This window comes from Anneissia japonica, unplaced genomic scaffold (assembly GCF_011630105.1).
Source record: "Anneissia japonica isolate Jap-2015-1 unplaced genomic scaffold, ASM1163010v1 scaffold1826_len1998817_cov189, whole genome shotgun sequence".
In the NCBI taxonomy this organism is placed as follows: domain Eukaryota; kingdom Metazoa; phylum Echinodermata; class Crinoidea; order Comatulida; family Comatulidae; genus Anneissia; species Anneissia japonica.
This window is the reverse complement of record NW_022742159.1, coordinates 1852123-1874376: the sequence shown is the minus strand read 5'-3', so window position 1 is coordinate 1874376 and position 22254 is coordinate 1852123. Positions and strand designations below refer to the sequence as shown.

The following is a 22254-nucleotide window of genomic DNA, read 5'->3' as shown; positions in this document are numbered from 1 at the left end:
TCGTCGTGTAAAGTTCTTAATCTGTTGTAGTTACTAGATATTGTAATATATTCAAATTAACTGAAAGTGTAAAACGACTGGATTGGAAGCTAAAAATATTGTTTCTGAAAATGACTGAACACGTTTATTACTTCGTGATAATTATTCTGTGTCAATATTCTAGGAATCATCCATCTTGGTAACGACCACCAAACGCAACAGATATAAACGTTTGAGCTGGTAGCAATTGGCAATAAAGCTTAAGCGCATGGCCCTTTCAGTGAGAAGTTGCTTAGGTTAGATGGGCTTAAATATCATTTCATTGCTTGTTATATTTTTTATATATTATATTCAGTTATTTGATATAAGAGTTTAAATTGGTAGCTTTTAGAAAAATTGCAAGGGTCAGCAGTAGACGAGGTTATTATTGTGCTTTACATGATACGTACGCACCATCACGCACACACCATGGTCGGCCTGATGATGATATGATGATGATAAGAAGATAAATATTGATAATCAATAAAAAAATTCAGCTATACCGATCTCTACAATTATATTTACAAATTCCGTATTCACACAACGATTTTGTGTACTCACACACATTTTCAATCTTTAAACCTCAATCTATTGAAAACTAAACCTTTATGCATGTGATTGTAAAATGCATAAAAATGAAAACAGAAATCGAAACCTTTGCTTGATTTGTGGAATACCACAGGGTGTCAAGACAATTAAAACCACAACAAAGTGTTTATTCGAGTGTGTGTACTTACTGAATAAATATGACTTTCATAACAAAGGTGTGATCTGAAAAGGTCCATGATCTGAAAGATTGGAACGTTTAATATGCCATTCCGCCGCTCCCTTTAACTATAGTTATTATATACTCATGTCGAGTCAAGCAGTCATCAGACGAAGCGTAAAGTTTTATCCTAACCTCAGAAAAGTCAAGGGCACCCAAACAGTAGGCTATATGGTATACAATATCCATATTACATGTTTCATTAAACTCTTCTTTTCAGTGACAATAATTAATGTTGAAGTCAACTCATGACAATGTATAAACAATGGACTTATTTGACTGGTTCATTTCGTTGAGTACGAATTTTCGTTGAGTATTATGTTTTCATTCGACTGGTCCGTAAAACATTCAGTTGTACCGATCTCTACAATTATATTTACAAATTCCGTATTCACACAACGATTTTGTGTACTCACACACATTTTCAATCTTTAAACCTCAATCTATAGAAAACTAAACCTTTATGCATGTGACAGAAAAAAAAAAAATAAAACGAGATATTAAAATACACAGTTTATATATAATGTCTTAGATTTTCGAATTAGGCTTATATGTATTGTTTCTGTGTGTACATTTCCTTAAAATATGAATCTTGCGAATATCATTATTTCGAAGAATCAACAATATGTCATTGAAATTGATTTTTTTTTCTAAAATAAGTCATCACAAAATGATTTGAATATAATAATATGACCATCGTCACCATCATTGCTATTCGTATAGTGATTACGATATTTGATATCAATTACCACTAAGTGTGGGTGACACTATTTCTATATCATACAAAAGAGATCATTCAGACCAAACAAATAGCCTGCTGTAGGCCTATTCAATGCAAGTGTACACTTTACGGTTGTTTGGTTTGGTTTTGTTAGTATGATGAGTAATAAAGACTCTACACAGCTTGCAGACTATTGGCAAATAATGTAAGCCGAAAAAAATATTAAACAAAAATCAACAATGCTTCTACACACTGTTATTACGAACTGACATACTGTATCATGAATTATTAATGACTAGTTTAAGAAGTAAAATCTTTTTTTTTATTTTTCAATTCCCCTTTAATACTATATATATTATAATCTATCCGTAAAGACTATACTGAATATAACTAATGTAGTAAGGCCAAGCTCAATTTCCTCGAGGTTACAATACGATACTTTTTATTCGACCGGAGATGGTTTGAAATGAGTATTTTTCTGGCTCATACCATGGAGGAAGGAAATTTCCTTCCTCCATGCTCATACTGACTTAATTCAGTACGCTTCAGTTTATACTTTAGCTTGGTTCTTACGTATAATCGGGGTATAAACATACGTAACCGCGGCGACTTGTTATTCCACAAAATATTTAAAATGATTTGGTTCAGCTGGGCTGCGTTGTGTCACTGTGAATTTGGCGTGGTGCGCGTTGTGATGCGTTTACGTAACGTCACTAACTTACGTGACTTCTATTCACAATCCACCATATAGACAGACCTGTATGCAGATAGACCTAGTAATTGGTGTTTACTTGCTTTGATTTAATGTTGTACATATATATAAATTCAATTTTTTCTGTTTTGCATATCTAAATAATATATCAAAAAATAACCGAAGCCAAGTGATAGTAGTAAACCCAGGGGCGTAGGGCTGTCTCTTATACAGGGGCGTAGGGTGGTTCCCATCTTGGGGGGGGGGGGAGTGGGGGAGAAAGTTGTAAGTGCGGGATCAGTGGCGTAACGAAGAGGCTGAAGTTCCCGAGCGTTTTGTGATGCATTATAATGTATTTTTTTGGGGCACAATTGAGTTCTTAATTAATAATAAGCGTAATATAGGCCTATTGTAATTAAGATAATACTTTGTTCGTCTGTCTTATTTTCTTATACACATTGTTTCATATTCATATTATATAACAAATTATTAAATAAAGTTTAAAACGCTCCATGAAAAGAAGAACAAAAAATGTTTTGCTCTTTTCTAATTATTATTACTGTTGCATGTGCTACACAGAATTATGAAAGTAATTAAAAAATAATAACGTCGGCGTCATTTGATGTATTTTTAAAATTATGACAATTTTAAAACCCATTAATCAAAATTAGGCTATTGCTTCGACTATACATTTTCCATGTTCTGTACGGAAAAATGCTGTTTAAGGATTTTTTTTTTCTTTCGTTTTCCAGGACTGTGTTTGAGGCAAACGTTAAGGAAAATTGATAATTCAAACGATCTACAACTTTTTGTTTTCATATTTTTTTTTATATATTGAAAAATCTATAGCTCGTTAACAGCTTTTTATTTCATTAACCAAGTTTTTCGTCAAAGTTTAAGAAGAACATTAGGACGTCTGTATTTCCATTAGCAATCATGTATCTTTATCTTGATTTTCTCTCTTTTATTACATGTTTTAAAGCTATATCCTATTTAATAGGCCTATTCATTTTCCGAAATAATTAAATGAACGTAAACATTTACAGTAGGTTTTTGGTGATTAGTGTAGGGGCATTCCACTTTTATTTCGTATGATCATTCATTCTATAAATCAAATATGAACATATCAATTAAATGCAGTACGATATTGCAACTTGCAATATTTATTTACCGTAATAATTTCAATTTCAAGCGTTGCTTTTCATTGTTATTGTATTTTAAAAGCCTATTCAATTAGAATGTCGATATAACGAATCTCAATCGATGTTATGCGGTCTCATGCACTTTTATGTTTTTATGTTTTAAGTTTTATATAGTTCACCCAATAGTGCGAATCATGATTTTTTTTTCTCCTAGTCATATGCATGCGCAGTAAAGAACTTTGTAGTTATTTGGCTGCCCATGCGAGTAATGAAAACAAAAATCGCATTTTGGGCGAATTCGCCTAGAGGAAAGAAACAACGGCCGTACGGTTACGAGGGCACATTAGTGCGGGTACGACGTAAGCAATAGAAAGGAAAGAATATGAAAACATATGAAACATATGAAAGGTAAAAGCATCAAAAGACTGGTTGAGTTTAATCAAAGTATATAAAATTATATATATATAATATATATATATATTTCTCTACTGTTCCGTTTAAACTTTATATTATCATTATTTGCATTTATGTGGCTGCTCGTTGTTTTTATGGGTTTATCCCATTTGCCTTTAAATTTATATATATATATATATATATATATATATATATATTCTCAATATATTCTTCAGAGATACATTACAAGGCACTTGCAAGGTACAATGTCCCACTAAATACAGCAACAAGAAACGTGACGTTGTCATGAATAAGTATGCAGTATGAGAAAAAATATGAATGTTAATCTTGCTAATGTATGGAACAATATTGAGACTATTAATTTCCCTTTACACAAAACCAAAATTTCTTACTTTATGAACGTAAAATGTTTATGTAAAAAGAAATTCAAATCAAATACCAAATGAAGACCGAAAAGTCGATCAATCAATATTTAAACTCAATAGCATTTATAATAAAATTAATTAATATAATATTTTTGTGCTTTTATCAAACAACTGTCTTTGAGAGCTGTCACAGTGACCATTCCCATGCCATTTTCAATTTTAATATAACATAATATATATTATATATTTGGTTGGTTTTATTACAATTTTGTAAAGAGGCATATGCCATCTCCTTACGAATAAATATTTACAAAATACGTTAATCGGTTGAGATTTATATATGAAGATGAACTAATATAGTTGGAAATACTGAATCAAATCACATTTTTCGGAATTTGTTTCATACTATCTTATGTCAAACTTATCGGTCAATATTGGTTTGCCAACATTTCTTATAATTTTCTCTCGAAAATGTGTTGCCCGGGTCACTAATACTGACCAAACTATAGGTCTACTTAGGGTTCGTTCAACATTATCAACATTTTTACAAGTGTACAAGCAGTACACTGGGGCGGGGGGAGGGGGTGGAGGGGTTGACAAATTTGTACACTTATATATGCATGAAAATGTTGATTGAAAATTGCATTTATGTATTAATTAATGGATTTTTATGACCAATTATATAATGGAACCAGATGTAATAGACATTTTAAAGCAAAAAGTACAGTACTGGGGGTAGCGAGAAAGAGTAGTGTTTTTACCCTTGTGAAATTGTTGATAATTGTGAACGACCCCTTAGGCTCTGGCAAGGAACAAGAACACCTACCTCACTAACTTCCTGACGCAATGTAGCTCCAAACACACAAACGAAAAACGCACAAATCAGTGCTATTGGTAACCCTCCAATCCCCATTTTGGTTATATTTTATGAGGTTCACCTGCCCGAACAGTACTCACAACAGGACAGTAGTTCAGTTAACGTTCTCTGTAGTTTGTCGTTTGGCTGTCAAACTTGTAATTAAACTTAACAATTTAAGTTTATACTTAGCAATGAGTCTTCGCCCTGATTCTTGTCTACACCGAAGGTCAAATGCCTTTTCGCTAGAGAAGAATACACAGTGTGTGGGTTTACACTTCTCATAATGGTCTTTGTCATGTTAATCTTTATTTTAATTCACCTCCATTTCCGTCAGCTCTGTGGGGTTCCTTATGTCAATTTTGTGTACTATAGAAGAAAGAATTTGAGTTTATAAAATGGATAATATTATTACCTAGTGTGTTTATATTAATACAGATATTAAGAAGGCTTTTAGTCTGGAAACTGTAACATTCGCAAAGTAATATAAATTTAAAAAAAAAAAAAAAGTAATATAAATTAAAAAAAAAACAAAAAAAAAACAAAAACAAAAAAAAACAAAAAAAAACGAACAAACAAAAGACAAAAGAAAAAAAAAAACACATTCACAGAAAACAAAAATCCTCCAATTTTAGGGTCTAGAAACAACATTTAAATTTCTCGAATCTCTAAATGCAAAAGAGTAAAAGAGTGCCAAAAGTGACCACTTCTGACAGAGTGAGATTTCACTCTATTCAGTGTGAATTTTACAATTTATTTCACAAATCACAAACTATAAACATAGCAGCTAGGAGCTATCGAAATATCCATTTGATTTTGTTATAGTTGAATAAATTTGTGTTCCACAAGTCAACTTTCAAAGATTATACACCATTTTTTTTTAATTGTTTTTACATTTTATTTCACTTCGAGCATACATGCAAACCCACTCGGGTTCCAGTTACGCGCGACTAGTTGACTTGTGGCCGAGTTGATTTGTGGCCGAGTTGACTTGTGGCCGAGTTGACTTGTGGCCGAGTTGACTTGTGGCCGAGTTGCCTGTAGCCAAACTTTTTGTGGCCGAGTTGACTTGTGGCCGAGTTAACTTGTGGCCGAGTTGACTGTGGCCGAGTTGACTTGTGGCCGAGTTGGATCGAATTCGTAGCTAGGCTTGGCTATTGACAATACAGCAAGCCTAGCTAGGGCTAGCTAGGCCTCCTGCTGCTCACATGACAAATCAGACCACACCACCACCACTTTTCTGGTTTACTGGATTCCCGTAACTACTGAGACCGAGGCAAACACTCAGTGCTTAAAAGCCCCTCTTGTAAATAAAATCACTGTTAGCGTATGGCGCAAACTTCAGTGGATGGTTGGACCATGCCTCATGTACTTGAAAATGACCAAAGGAGGATATGACCATGGAGGTATATTATTTGATACCTCCATGATGCAACATGTACTCAGACAACTCGTGAGTTGGTAGAGATCAGTGACTCAGACAGTACAACTTGATTGAGGGCGCTATTTTGACTCTCATTCATCAGAGAGCAGTTCAGTCATCATCAACAATGGCGGAAAAACAAGCTTCTGGGAGCAGAGCAAATTCGAGACGAAGGTAATTAATCTTGGTATCTTTAAATTTATTTGATGATTATTTAATTTAAGATGGCTTAATGCAAGAATTTGTAAGGAACTATCAAAAGGCCTTGTCATTTTTTTTGGAGCAGCTTAGGCCTAGGTAGGCACAGTCACGTCTTTATTCTTTGTTGTTGTACTTGTTGTAGGCCCCTAGCCAAGGCTAGGCCCTTAGGCTGGCTAAGCCCCTAGCTAGGGATAGGCCCTGGTTTCCAGTATGCCCTAGGCCTGGATAGTACTAGGCCTAGCCATAAAGTCTAGGCTACATGGTAGGCCCATTCTACTTAAGTTACTACATAAGGCTAGGGCTACCAGACAATATGAGAAACTTAATATGCAGTGTATGTTAGGGACCTTTTTGCTTGCATACAGTGTAGGCCTATGCTGAGGCTTTTGGGGCCCAATGCAATACAACTTCTCCTTGCGCAACTTAAAGTAAAAATGAAATGCTTTATGGCAATTCGTCATCCAATGAAATAGATTTGCTTCCACTAACACTTACTGTTAGGCTTAATGTGACTTTCTCTGAGTGGTGTAAAGAAGAGGCATGATCAGCGTTCGATTTCCAGCATTTTTTGTGTGTAGCAAAAAGTGCTATGCAATTTATGTTTTGTGTAGCAATTCCAAAATTGTTTACAACAATTTTTCTGCCGTGATAATGAATGATTATTGAATTGAAAAAAAGAAATGACACTTCAATTCAAGAAGATTGCAGTGATGCATCTTTTTTTTCAGCACTAAAAAATTATTTAAGAAAAAAAATGTCTCATCCTCACTCTCTAATCTGGCAGTGACAGTGTTATGAACAAACGATGTTACCTAAGCCTACAATGTACAACTGACAGTCGGCCTACAGTAGGTCTATGAATAGATCAATTTGTTTTAAGCGTTTTAATTTATTACTGAAGGTTCGTATAACTATGTACATGTAGCATTGTATGTGTGCATCCAATGTAAACAAGCATATTGCACTATTTTTGGCCCAAAAGATTGAATAACAACTTGATATTGACTGTTTCTAAAACAATTTTCAGGACTTTTTTGTGCACCAAGCCTCTTAGTTTTTACAGCCAGGCCTTGCTGAAGACTGAGCCGGTTAATTCTAGGCAAATAATTGCGTCACATTTTATTGTGATGCATTTGTGGAAGTGCTTCGCAATTAGTTTAAAATGCGTCGCATTTTGCGATGCGATACTGGGTAAATCGAACATTGGGCATGATGTGCTCTAGTTGCCCCTAATACGGTTTCGCATCCGGCTGTAAAAATGGTTACTAAATTATTTAACACTTTAACTACAATTATTCAACACAATGTATTTTGGATGATTTGACCTCAATATAATCCACTTATTATCTGATAAATGGTTTCTAATTGAGTTAATTAATTACCAATAATTTGGACGGTTAATATCTTCACTATACTGTAATTATCATAACACACCTAGCTTGTGGTGTACTGTACCGGCTTTGTGGTGTTGCCAGAATCAGTGTGATGCAAAACCGTATTAGTGTTAAATAATTGTAAGATAATTTGGTATTACTGATTTTACTACAGCTGCATGCTAAACTGTTTTAGCAAAGCAAAGTAAATTAATGATATTTTGATTTGGTCTAATTTCTAAGTAAGTTTATAATTTGATTTTGAAAACTGTTTATTGTTTAAACATGCCAAGCTTAGTTAATTCTAATTTTTTTTTTTTGTGAATAGATTTTATTTAAAAAAATGGAATGTAGACTAGTGACTATCATTAGTAAATTGGATGACAATATCTTACTGATGGCCCTTTACTTTTCCAAACAAGTCAGTTTTAAACATTAATAATTTCAGTTGATATTTTTACGGTTATTGCTTTCTAATAAATAGATATAAAAATAATATACACACGTACTGTATGTAGAGGAACCGCCAAAAAATATGTTTCCCTTACAAATCAGTATAGGATTAGTTTAATTGCAGTAGGGCCATTATTATGCTTCAATTGTTTATTTTTTTTAACCATATTTATAGAGTGACCCTTCCAGCGTATCACAGAAGGTCAGCTGGTATCCAGGGGCCCTCTAAAATAGATGAAATTTTATGTGATGCATTTATTAGTACAAGCTCTACACCACATTTTAATGCAAGTACTAAAATACATGCCAAATGGATGGCAATTCACTGCATGTTGTTGAAATTACCTAGTTATTAATTGTAGTTGACAGTAAGCCATTTAAATAAATTTTGAAGAATTTGTTTTACTGTTTGTTGCTTTTATTTTCAATTTCCAAGCTCAACAAGTGCTGACGAAAGTGTCGAAGAAGCTTGTAAGATAACACCCTTGACCCCAAGTCAGTCACCAGAAAAGAATGATACCGATTCTGATTCAGGTAAAGGAGAAGAACTGAAAACAATGAAAATTTCAGAATCCGATAATGAAGGTGAAAGCAGCATTTCTAAAAATGGCAGCAAAGATGCCAAAATGAAAGGAGATTCAGCTGCTAGCACAGATAATGGAAAAGATGGTGAGGATTCGGAAGGGCCGCTGGAAGAAGATACCAGGTTACCTGAAGGATGGAGGAGAAAAGTAACTCAAAGACTGACAGGGAAATCAGCAGGAAAATATGATGTATACTTGATAAGGTATTTTATTTATTGTGTGGATTACAGTAGTTTTCCCATATGTGAGGTCTTACCACGAAAAGAGGCGCATCGTTGGTGAAATCATATTGAGATATTCACCAAAATAGGTCAAAGGCAACATTTTTACAAAATTTTGATTTTAATGTTTTTTGAATAACTTGATACTTATATTTTATGATTGTATACTTTTTAAGTGAATTTTCTTACTAAAACAGTGTTCTCTTCAAATATTCTGTAATTCTAGTCCTATTATTTGTACAGGTTAGTTTATCTTTGAGGCCAATTTTCTCAAAACCTGGTTCTTATACACCTAAACTTTAAATGCTAACATCTCTGGATCAATTTATCCTAGGAAAGCCGTTCAAAGACCAAATTAAAGCTTATAATGTTATCTACCAAAATGTAATATTAACTCATTTTTTGATTTTCACGATGAGACTCATTTTGTAGTGAGACCTTACATATTAAGTTCACATTAGGACAATTTATTGAAATTTATAATTGCATTTTGTTTTGCTGAGTATTTTGAAAACAATAATAAATGATTTGAGTTTATAATAATTGTCAGTTTTGGCATTTTAATTTTTACCTTCTGGGTAGTTTTCCTAAACCTTGACACTATATGAAATTTGGCTAGGCCTTACTGTAATTATAGCATGCAGTAAAGTTAGCTTGTGTGTCTACAGTAATAGCAAACTAGAGAGTACAGTACACTTGAATTTGCTTAAGTCGACTTTACCTAACTCGAATAATTTCTAAGTCGAACAAATTTTACATGGCAGATTGTTGTGTTTCCATTAGTTAAAATCTGTAAGTTGAATTTTATCAAAGTCAAAGTTAATTTTAATTGGCAATTTGGATTCGGCTTAGGCAAGTTCAACTGTAAATGAATTTAATGTATTTGAATTTTAAATGAAGTAATGGTTTCTAAGAATTCCATTACCTTGTTATCTCATAATCTCGATAATATTTTATATTAATTATATTCTATATTTTCTCCTACTCTTTTGTACTTTTTTCTGTTCTGCATTTAGTCCGAAGGGCAAACGTTTTCGTTCCCGTAATGAATTAGCAGCTTTCTTTAAGGACATTTCATCTGATTATGATGCTAATGACTTTGACTTTACTGTACGTGGAACAGGAAATAAAACAAAGATGACAACAGCTAAGGTGAAACCAGCAACACCAAAAAAGAAACCGACAAAAAAAGTGACAAAGAAACCAGTAAAAGCTACACCTGAGAAAAAAAAGACTAAACCAAAACCTAAATCACCAGCAGGTAAGACAATCCGCAAAGTTGCGCAGCCTTCAACTGATAAAAAAAGTAAAATATACAATAAAGAACAAGCGAAGCAAAAGCTTCTTGTGAAATTAAACTTCAGAGGAAAAGGAGATGAAAATGAGGAGGAGAAGGCAGAAGCAAGTGCACCGAAAAAAGCAAGGAAAGAAAGTAAATGAATTGAAACTCTCCAAATTTTGATCAATTTCTAAATCCCAACGTTGATTCTGTTAGTATTTTCAGATTTTTTTTTTTTTAATGAAATTCTTATCCAATTCATGTGAAATTGGAATAGAAATGAATTATTCAGTTTTCTTTTGAGAATAAAGTAACAAAATTATCCGTAGCTGCTCAGATGTCTAATTTTGTATCCAAACTATGCAGCTATATTTTAACTTAATTTTGTAGTCATTGTTATTTATTATAATTTATATTCAACTTCTTAACAGGTCTAGATTATGCAGACAAGAAATGATTGATAATGTGATGTCATTCATTTTAATAATTTAATGCTTTTTGGAACAACCCCACTTATTGTGCAAGATATTGGCATTATCACAATTTTAATGTTTACAAAGTAATTTATATTATTATAGAGATGTTCTTATAGAATATGTAGATAAGAAGAGAAGCTAATAGAATTTAAAACATGGGTAAACGCTGGATTTTAAATTAGCTGTGTGGGTTTTTTTGTTTTTTCATTTTTGATTTAATTATAAATGGGTTATGACTCTGAAAGAATTGCAACTTTCTCAATTTTGTTTGTTTGATTTAATATAATTGTTCATTTGCTAGTTCCTTTTTTGTAAACCAAAATACAGTAACACGTACTGTATTTACCTTGCTATGTTTTGGTTGCTCCTTGGCTAACCCTAGCTATTGAGGACAATCTGTAGCTTACGTCACATGGTGTACTTTTTTAGTTGGCATTCACAATACACTATCGTGATACCAACACACAATCTACAGATTGTCGTCATGAGGGTGATCAAAGTTAGCCTCGGAGCAACCAAAACGTAGCAAGGTTTTATAGCTATATTGGCCTACAAAAAAGGAACAAATCAATACAGTAAACTGATGAAACCAGATGAAATTCAGTGTGATATAAGTGATGTGTGTATCAGTCTGTGTTTTACCAGTTATTTTATGTAATCCGTGATTCCAAGTTAACTTTCTATCATTTTTTATGATAATATGTTGATGATATAAAAATTTTGAAAGCTCTTTAAAATTAATAATATTGTTTTAGTGTTTTCCCTTGATTTTTTAAATTTGTATATTGCTGATAAACAATGTATAGGTGTTTAAACCCTGTTTGTTTTCTTAATGCCTACTACACCCATGCTACACCATATAAATTTAAAACAACAATTTTTAATAATGTTTGTGTATCATTTTATGGTGACATTTTGTTATTTAATGTGTACTGCTGTTAATAATGATTCTAGGTGGATGATATTTGTTTAAAGTTTGCCTGCAAAATGTAAAACAAAGGTGTCAAGTTAATGAAATTTTGGAATAAAATTTTACAATTATTGTTTTTAACAAATTATTGACTACATGCTAGATATTTGGTATTCAGTGTCTTTTCTTTTATTATTATTATTTTTTTTCCATTTAATATTGCCAGTTACAAGAAGCATAATAATAATTTCATCCTTTTGACTTCATAAATGTTTAATCTCGTGTTAGTGGTAACATTTCGTGAGACCATCAGAGATACTGTAATATTATTTGATAAAGATAAATGCCATGAGCTGATTTTGTGACTCCCATGATTCAATTTAAGAACACAATTTTAACATTTTCTAAAAAGAATGTAATAACCTGAAAACATTTAACTTTTGGAATTTTAATAGTAATTTTTCTGTAATAATTTTATAGCTATCACACTGAATTGTTCAGAACTATTAAAGTAAGTACTAAAACCGTTACAGATGGACTGCCAGTTTGCAAATGTATGAAATTTCATAGTTTATAAAATTATTGTTATTGTTCCTTATTTTTTATATTATTTATTAGACATTCTATAATATTTATTGACTTTTTTCTAGTATTCTCAAGAGACAAAACTTTTTAACTATTTACAGTTGAACTTGCCTATTAAGTCGAATCCAAAATGCCATTGAAATATTGTTCGACCTAGATAAAATTCAACTTACAGATTGTTAATTAATGGAAAACACAACAATTTGGCATGTAAAATAAGATCGTCTTAGAAATTAAACCACTTAGGCAAGTTTAACTGTAGCCTTTAAGTTTAAACAGGTACAGTAACGGTCTACTGTTTATACAGCTACTGTATTTAACTTTTGAAATAATCATTTCATAAGATGCATGAAATGTTGTTTTGTCCTCATATAAAAACATACAAAGAACTTTTGGTTGATACAGCTTTTCAAATTTAAAAACATTAACATTTAAGACAAAAAAAAAATCAAATTGCAACAGACATGTAGTGCAAAGAACTACATGTACATGTTCCTTATTTAATGTATGATTAATACTTTTTTTACTGATTGATTTAATTGCAAGATATGTATGTGGCTGGAGATGACTGTTCTATTAGCATTACATCTTTTTAAAAAGTACTGTACATCAAATTATTTTGTATTTGTTATTCTTATACTTTAGTACCACTGCCACACATTCATAAATTAACTATTTTATGTTTAGAAAAAATTCCGGCACATTGAAATATTTAAAAAAAAAAGAGAGAATATTCTAAAAACAGCTCAAAAACTTTACAGTACCTTAACTTGCTAGACTCCAATTCAGTTATAGGAAGGTATAACATTATGTACTGTATTATCTTAGCACTTTATTAATTTGAGTACCAAGTTTCTTTTATAGGTACTGCAGCAAAGGGACAGGGCACCCTGCACTCAAGCCCTTTACACAAGAATAATGGAAAAAGAAAGACATCTTCTACCAGCGATGGAGTTTTGCAAAAGAAGATGAAAGCAAGTGAACATGAACCATCAGTTTCGACTAAATCCCTCCATCGACATGAGAAAGCTGTGAGTGCTGTAAAGAGATACTTGAAAAGTAATATGACAACAAGAAAGAGATCACCATACTTTAAGAAACAACCAATTCAAACGAGTTCCAACCAGCGAGTTCTTTGGACACCTCCAAAATCGCCTTATAATCTCATACAAGAATCGTTATTCCATGATCCTTGGAAGCTGTTGATTGGTACAATGTTTCTTAACAGAACAAAAGGTAAACACATTCAACAATAGTTGTGCTTCATTTCTGCAATATAAATACTAAATTTGTGAAAAGAAACGGTAAACAAAACACAATAGATAATTTATTAAGTAAATTTATCCTTACATTCATATATTATTGCATGGGTTTCATAATTACAGTTCTCCCTCTAATTAAAGACCACTCTTTAAAGATCACCCCCAATTAAAGACCACTTTACTGTGGTTCCAAATTTACTGATTTCTTTTATCTTCATTATTCTAATTAGAGACCAAAGTTGGTACCATTGAATAGACCAAATCGGCGGCTCAGGTCACGTGACTTATAGTTGGTATTAGGGTTTGTTTACATCTGTCGGGATCGTGAGACAACAGTGCATTGAATGTGGCTTTGCGTTGTTGTTGATGTAAGTCATATATATAGATGTTGCAAATGTTGGTTGGAATGCGAGTTATAATTTGGTAAATCACTTAGAAGTTTTCCAAAATTAAATTTTCAAACACTTATCAGTTTGGTTTGGTAAGGCTCCAATGGATAGTGGGAATAAAGCCTGGAATTTTTTCAAGGAAAGGTATGGTACTTTCAAGATGTGTATATTGCTCCAGTGAGTCGTCACCGGCTGAGGTAGTTTCTAGGCCTAAGTCAAGAATACTATCTATTGCAAATGCTATCGCAGCATGAGAAAAAAAAATAAAAAATCTTCAAATTCGTTGCAAGAGCATTATTTTACAGTTATTTTAAATCGAAAATTAAATCATATGTTTTTAGTTACTGCCAAGGATAATGATCGTAATATGACATAACAAATATTATTATTACGTACTAGCATTAGGATGTACCATACCAAACAGGCATAATTATCACCAGCCTATTTCATAGACCAAGTTTGTTTGAGCAATCAGTACCATTAAGGATTATTTTCTACTTAATACCTACTCGACTACAGAGATATATATAGTCGAGGCATAACTCCTTCCCTGTTTTGGGCCCAGGCCAAGGTACGGTACCTTCACGAAGTGTATATTGCTCCGTGGAATCGTCGTCGTCAGCTACAGATACTTTTTAGGCCTAAGTCAAGAATAATATTCATGGCAAATGCAGCATGAATAAAATAAATAACGAATCTATCTATTCATTGCAAGAGTATTATTTTACAGTTATTTTAAATGCAAAATTTAATCATAGGATGTTTGTAGTTACTGCCAAGGATAATGATCATCTTATGACATAACAAATATTATTATTACGTACTGGCATTTGGATGTATCATACCAACCAGGCCTGTGATTACCAGCCTGTTTCACAGGTTTGTTTGAACAATCAGTACCGTTAAAGGGTTATACCTACAGTACTCGACTACAGAGATATATACATGTAGTCGAGGCATAACAACTCCTCCCTGCTCCAGGCCCTGGTCAAGGCTTAGCACTCACAGTGCAGCCTAGGCCTATACCTGTATGTAGCCTACCGTACTCTAGTAGGATTCCAGACTCTAAATAAAGTGCACGGAGATTGCCAAAGTAATTATAAATCACTATTTAAAAAAAACAAAAAAACATAGGCTTATCTAAAAAACAACATAACTCTCTCAATATACTGTGTTCAATGAGCGCACTATGGTTTACGATGTGGATGTTTACATTTGATACTCACTATATGTCAGGTGACTAGTAATAGCTGGAGTTGCCGATTCGGTCTACTGGGGAGAGAGACCTGTATTACAATTCACAATTGGTGTTAAAAATTAAATCTTGTTTAAAAAGAATAGCAAAAAGTGTTACTGTTTTTTAACTACTTATGTTGAACGTGAGCTGTGATGCAACATTTTAATCCCATGGTCGTAAGTTAAGTTCTGTCTTTACAAACAGCAAGATCTGTAACAAAAAATATTTATGTTTGTTGTTTCCAAGGACAAGAACAAAAACATCAAAATTCAAATTACTAAATGTCCAGAGTTTTATATCAGACTAGTACGGCTCATCTATTTTTATCAAAATTCTTAACTACAAAAGCACAAAAAAATAAGAAAAAGAAACAAGCATTTCAAAATGGAAATTGATAGCTCCATAAGCCATAGAGGGATGTTTCCATGAGGTCCTAACAAAATACAACTGAAAAGGAGTAGGACCAATAGATGACACCAAAAGATTACAAAAATACACAGATAATTAAAATAATAATAATAATGATAAACATAATAATAAAAATATATAAATTAAAGCGAAATTTAAAAAAATACTGATAATAAAAAAAGAAGGTAATATATATTTATGTTAAATAACCTTAACAAATGCCCTCATCAATATTGTTAATTAATGAGCAAGGCATGAGTGAGTAAATATTTTATTCTTAGATGAAATTTGGTGTTCCCTTTTATGGCATTAGTCAAATTATCCCTCATTTATTCAAAAATATAAAATTTTGTTTTCTTACTTAGCAAATATTTTTGCTAAAACAACATCCAGACGGAGGAAAAATAAAATTTTATTGGTGAATGTAAACAGTCTAGTAATATGATGGCTAAATGCTTAAATTTTTATAATTAGGAAGAAATATACATAACTTATTTTTGGAGATTTCAAGGCCACGACAGGCGTAATAAAAATGAAGAGAAAATCTCATTTTTCTCCGAAATTTCCATTTTTTTTCGTGGTGGCGGGTGCGCTAACTGGCCAAAAAGGGGACACTTTTAGGGGCGAAGAAAGTCATTGATTGAGTGCTTAGTCCACATCTTAAGCGTCTTGAGCATCTTGTATTAGATGGATACGGCGCTATATAATACTACACTATTAATCAATAATGAATAATCTCTGTCTAGGTGTTGCTGCTATTCCTGTACTATGGGAGTTCTTTGAGCTGTATCCCACAGCTGAAGTAACTCGCAATGCAGAATGGGAACCAATTGCAGAACTCATTGAACATCTTGGTTTGAGTACGAAAAGAGCAAAAATGATGATAAGGTTTTCAGGTATGACAATAAGCCACATCGTAATTTGAACTGCACATGCCTGTGTCGAAGGTCAATCAACGTAAACAGTATGCGTGTGTTGATTGACCTTTGATACGGGAATTCTATAAAGTGGCTTATATTGCAATATAGTCCCTATATATTAAAAGTACTGTAGGGAAGTTCTAGCTACAACAAATAAACAGTTTATACCATTGCAGCATATGGTTGCACTGCAATAAATTTGGTGTATGTCATGCTTGTGTGTAACTGTACACATATTAATTCTTATTTTCTATGTTTAGTATGCAGTGGCTTAGGAAACTTGAGATGGGGGCGGGCAGACAGATGGGGATGCAAAAGTGAAGTGCGGGTTCAAAGATTAAGTGAGGGGCGCTTCCTGGCAAAATAGGGTGATAAGTGATTTTTAACTACATGAGCATAATTGTTTTGCTTCAAAAATATTCAGTGGGTGCCTTCTCCCCCCCCCCATCCCCACTTTTGTGATTTCCTTTTCAGCTCACTCTCTGAGAGAGGGCTTATAGCATGATTTTGAGCAAAACATGAATCTTAATTTGTGATGCGATTTGACTATAACCTAAGTATGGTTAATTCAACTCCTCTCCTACCTTAATTATGCTATCGTTCATTTGTGTATTAAATGAATAGATCATTGCTGTCTTCAATGTATGCCTGCTGTACATCACATTTAATTCAAGCTCAATTGCAGGGCCAGATATGTATTTGACATGACGGTGTACAACACTCACATAGAATTAATAATATAAACAAAATATGTGCACATTTAAATGGAATTGCACATAGTTGCCTTAATAATTGCTGCGAAGCAGCCAATTCATATTCTTGACAGAAATTTGACCTCTGAAAGGTCATTGTTTGTCAAAAAACAATCGCCTAAGACAACTGAAAAGCGGAGTTTCCTTCTTTCGTTCTGCCGGGTAAAATCAATTACTCTAGGTGACGTTTGTAGACTAACCTACTTGTACCAACGTCGGCATGTCGCGACGCTGGAGTACTATTCAGCGTTTTTACTATATTTCTAGGTTTCCTATTTCTGCGTTTAATCGGCTCATGTCTCAGCCACAATATTTTGAGGCCAATATTATTTACGAACCCAGTTAAACTTGTTTACTAGCCTATTTCAACGTGTTAATTATTACATTTAGGCGACGCTTGTTGTAGACTGGCATAGTGTTTTCGGAAATAAATACCATTTTATACACATGCGCAGATCGATTCGACAGCAGCGAGTCATCGCCAGCAGCAGCGAGTCGCCAGCAGAGAGATGTCACTGCAAGAAAACACTATTGTACACGGTACCAACGCTGTTCTAATATAGACAATGGGTCGTGCTCATATTATTTGTTATATTTTTATTATTCATTATTTTCACTTGACTCGCATAAATAATTTTTTTCGAAGAACATTTTATGCAGTTGTACTTCGCAGCACTTCACTTGCAATTTGCAATTTCTAGTAGTAATGTTATATTTATATAAGGCATATTGCACATTGCCCCTATGAGCTTTACACAGAAATAATATAGGCCAACCGAGAAAATACAAATGATAATATAACAATGAAATAAAATTAGAAATAATGATAACAAAGCAATGAGGCTAAAACTACTTGTATACCTTAACTAATTAATGGTTGGCCACTGATTCCTAGGAGCTCATCAGCCCTTTGTTTAGCTACTGTATTGGTTTTTCTTGCTGCTGGGTGACCATAAACACCCTCCTTCAAACGTTTCACCAAAAACCTATACTAAGTATTGTAGTGTATTCTATTGCTGTATAAATCCTAGGTGATATACAACCCAACAGCAATTTTGATGTTGCCTCCTGAACGAAAAATATATATTAAAAAACCCTGAATGAGGCATGCCATTCAAAACCAGCGTACTGCCGCATGTTAAACTGAGTAAATAGCATTAGAATGTGGCAGTGGTGTACACTTTAGTACAAAGAATCGAGGGGTTCTTATAAGAACTTATTAAATACTTTTTGAATGAAAAACAATTATATAATGATAACCTCAAATTACAAATGGTGGGGCGGCGGAAAATATAATCGTCTAGAGAGCATGGCTCGTCATGACAAGATATATGTTGTGAGTATTTACATAACAGCAAAATAGCAGATGAAATTAGTGGTTGTGGTGGTTAGCTTGTTGTCCATCGGCCGATTGAGATTAGGAGGATGGCATGATCTTTGCAGGTTTTCTTGAAACCTCAGATGATAATGTGTTAAAGGTGCAAATTGTCGGAAAAGGAGTAGGACTAGGCATAGACAAATGTAAGAAGATGAAATACTGTCTGTCCAGGGAGCTACAAGAGAAATATCCTCATTTTGATATTGACCAAGGAGAATGTGATTCCACTCCGCAGCTCAAATCATGCCAACAACCACAGTCACAGGATTGATTGGATCGTTGACTTGCTAAAAAAAAAAATCGTACTATTGAAGGGGTGCTTATTCAAATTTGAAGGGGCGCTTATTCAAACGTGGCACTTAAGAAAGTTTTCACGTTAGGAAAGGTGCTTATTCGCGCAAGTACGGTTATTGAATGTAAAGAGTAAAAATGTCTTTGCAAGCACACTAAATACATAAACTTTTCACCAAAAATATTCTTGCCGCCCATAGTATAAATCAAGAAGTCAATTTGTTTCCCAACTCATTTTATGCCCACACCCTGGTGGTATAAATAAAACATAGCTTGTATACCAGAGTCCCAGGTGTGGTTTTGTTAAACTCTATCTGATACTTAATGATGTAGTATTAGACAAGTCTATTGTCAAGTTTGCTTTTCAATCCCTTACATTTGCAAGCTGATCTCTGTTGCTGGAGTGAGGCTTTGAAGGTACGAGTTATAATAGCTTATTGTATATTATGTATTTTTCAGATGAATATTTATCTAAAGACTGGGTGGATGCTGATGAATTGCATGGTATTGGGAAATATGGAAATGATTCCTACAAAATATTCTGTCTTGGAAAATGGAAGGAGGTAGGCCAGTGAGCAGAGATTCTTGGATTTTAAGCTCAGGCTGTCTGCACTATCACATTTTCTTTGACAAAAATCTGTTGTATGCTCATATATGGTCATGATGTGCCCATATATGGTCATGATGTGCCCATATATAGTCATGATGCGCCTGTGTTTTTAGGCATTTCACATGTTCTTTTCCAATAAAATTTGATAGTCTGGACAAGGCCTTAGATATTTTTAAATATTGAATATTAAAGGTGTTTTCTTATTATCTGCTTCCTTGAATTTTACTGTAATAAAATTATCAAATTTTACTCTTGTTTGTCTGAAGAAATGAAACTAAATTAAAAGTGAATCCATTTAATAGAAGGATGTTTTAGTTAGCAAAATATAGATTCATGTCTAGAACATGGTGTTATGCTGACCTCTATTATATGCAGTCTAGAAGTAATAAAGCCAATACGTAGTTAGAACTGCGCATGCCCATATCCAAGGTCAATTGATTGGCCTTAATATGTGCAAATGCACAGTTCAAACTACTGTACGACTGGCTTTTTGATCAATTGTCAGATTTTTAGGTAGGCCTAATGTATGGAGACGTTTAGATTTTTAACTATGTTGCAATAATTTAATTGTAAGCCTATGTATTAACTGAACTTTTAAACAATTATTTTATTTTCTTTTAAAATGTTTTATTTAATTTTTTTTGATTTTTTTTTTTAAATTCTTAAGTGTTTGTAAGTATTAGTTGCCTCGGTGCCAGAGCTTTTAAAATCATTAAATTATTATCCAAAATATAATTAATTGTTTTCATATTTCAGGTTCACCCTACTGACCACATGCTCAATAAATACCATGACTGGCTGTGGGAAAACTACAAGGAACTTGGTCTTGAATAGACCACTTGGTCAATGATGTCCAGAACATACAGTTAAGTGTAGGCCAGAGGACAGTAAGTTTGTGATTGCTCAAGAATTAGTGGATACAAGTTTTATATGGCTCAGGTTTACTTTCAAAATGTCATCATTGTACATCTAATTACAAGTGATACATTAAATAATATACAATGCATATAAAATATTCGAAGATTTAATGGCAAGTCATAACGTTTAAACTACAGTAATATTGATATTTTAAAGGCATGATTTAGAAAGGAATTATTGAATTTTAAAATGTTGTAATAGGTTTCTTAGCTTATATTATTCATTATGGTGGTTGATATACAGTACAGTATACTGTATATAATATGTAAACTTTAAAATAAGGTCTAAAAAACAGTACATGATTGCTGCTTGTAGAAAAAGGTTTAACACATCTTTATTGACTTTATAGTGCTGGAATAAGTGACGATTTTTAAGAATAGATTGCAGGGAAAAAAATGGTTTAGCCAATGCCACTGCGATTTTGCAATCTCTTTGTAGATTTGTCTTCAGCAAAATAGAATTGCTAGTAACTTTGTCATACGGTGGATGACGTTCCTAGTCATTCGTTCGCATTCTCCACCTTCTTTTAAGATTTTGTTCCCCTCTGCCTTCCTGCGCATTTATGCTTATCATTTTCAAATTGAAACTTGGACTTGAAGCAAAATTACAACAAGGTGGTGTATAGGTGTATGTGTGTTAACCTAAATATAATGGGTTCATTTTATAAGATCATTGAGTATCACTAATTATTCTATGATATATTCTACCTAGTAAGTTCTTATTTGTTTAGTGGAGAGCTTTATATATATATATATATTTGTGATGGGATGATTCACTGAATGATTTTCACTGATTCACTGATGATTTTGCGGTCAAAATTTCAATGAATGTGGTCGGTGTTAATACTGATTATTTCTTAGTAATTTGATCGAATACAATGTGGACGAAATTTTTATGATGTGGCAATATAATAAAGCAGCTTTTAATATTTGAATGTAATTATATTTCCTCTTATTCACTTATGAACCATGCAGTTTTCCTACTTAGATGTACAGAGTTTTACACATCAATATGTGTCATATTCAATCATTCATTGGAACTTGTATCTACAGTTATTTATAATTTCATTGTTGAATGTGAATCCAATAGTAACCAGTGATTCTCTAAACAAGATGTTTATAAAACCCTGTCCAGACTATCAAATCTTATTTGACAAAAACATGTGACATGCCTAAGTAGGGTCATGATGACATCACATCATGACCATATATAGGCACATCATATCTATATATGGGCATACAGCAGTTTTTTGTCAAAGAAAATTTGATGGTGTGGACACGGCTTAAGATTCAGCTTTATCCACACTCTAAAAGTTAATTGGTCAAATTTGTGTAAATTGCCTATCTATGAGCGTGATGATTTCTAGTCACATTCATATATGGGCATGGTGATGTCATATCATACACATATATGGGCAAATCACAGGTATTTGATTGGACTTCGATGCAGTAGATTGGATTGGATTGGATTTATTCGGTGTAAACACCAATGATAGCCCACGAAAGTCTAGAATAAGACTTATTTTCAGTGGGGTCCTTCTGGTGGTGATTGGACAGTACACCGGGAGACAATCCCCTAGTCTTTTCCGGAAAGTGTACTGCGTTCTTTAAC

General features: G+C 33.1%; 2 protein-coding genes across 2 annotated transcripts in view; one reads left to right on the top strand and one right to left on the bottom strand.

Moving 5' to 3' along the window:
- Nucleotides 1-5214, bottom strand: part of LOC117118951 — a 41834-nt gene extending 36620 nt beyond the window's left edge. Inside the window, exon 1 of the mRNA XM_033263692.1 lies at nt 4944-5214. Within this exon, the coding sequence (XP_033119583.1) occupies nt 4944-5030 (87 nt within the window). The 5' untranslated portion in view covers nt 5031-5214. The remainder of the gene's footprint in view (nt 1-4943) is intronic.
- A 1221-nt stretch (nt 5215-6435) lies between these two features.
- On the top strand, nt 6436-21582 carry LOC117119059 (methyl-CpG-binding domain protein 4-like). Its single transcript, XM_033263869.1, has 7 exons — nt 6436-6570; nt 8860-9210; nt 10245-10660; nt 13316-13714; nt 16521-16670; nt 19575-19678; nt 20482-21582. The coding sequence occupies exons 1-7, from the start codon at nt 6524-6526 to the stop codon at nt 20557-20559; spliced, it is 1545 nt and encodes a 514-aa protein (XP_033119760.1). The 5' UTR covers nt 6436-6523; the 3' UTR covers nt 20560-21582.
- Nucleotides 21583-22254: the final 672 nt, after the last annotated feature.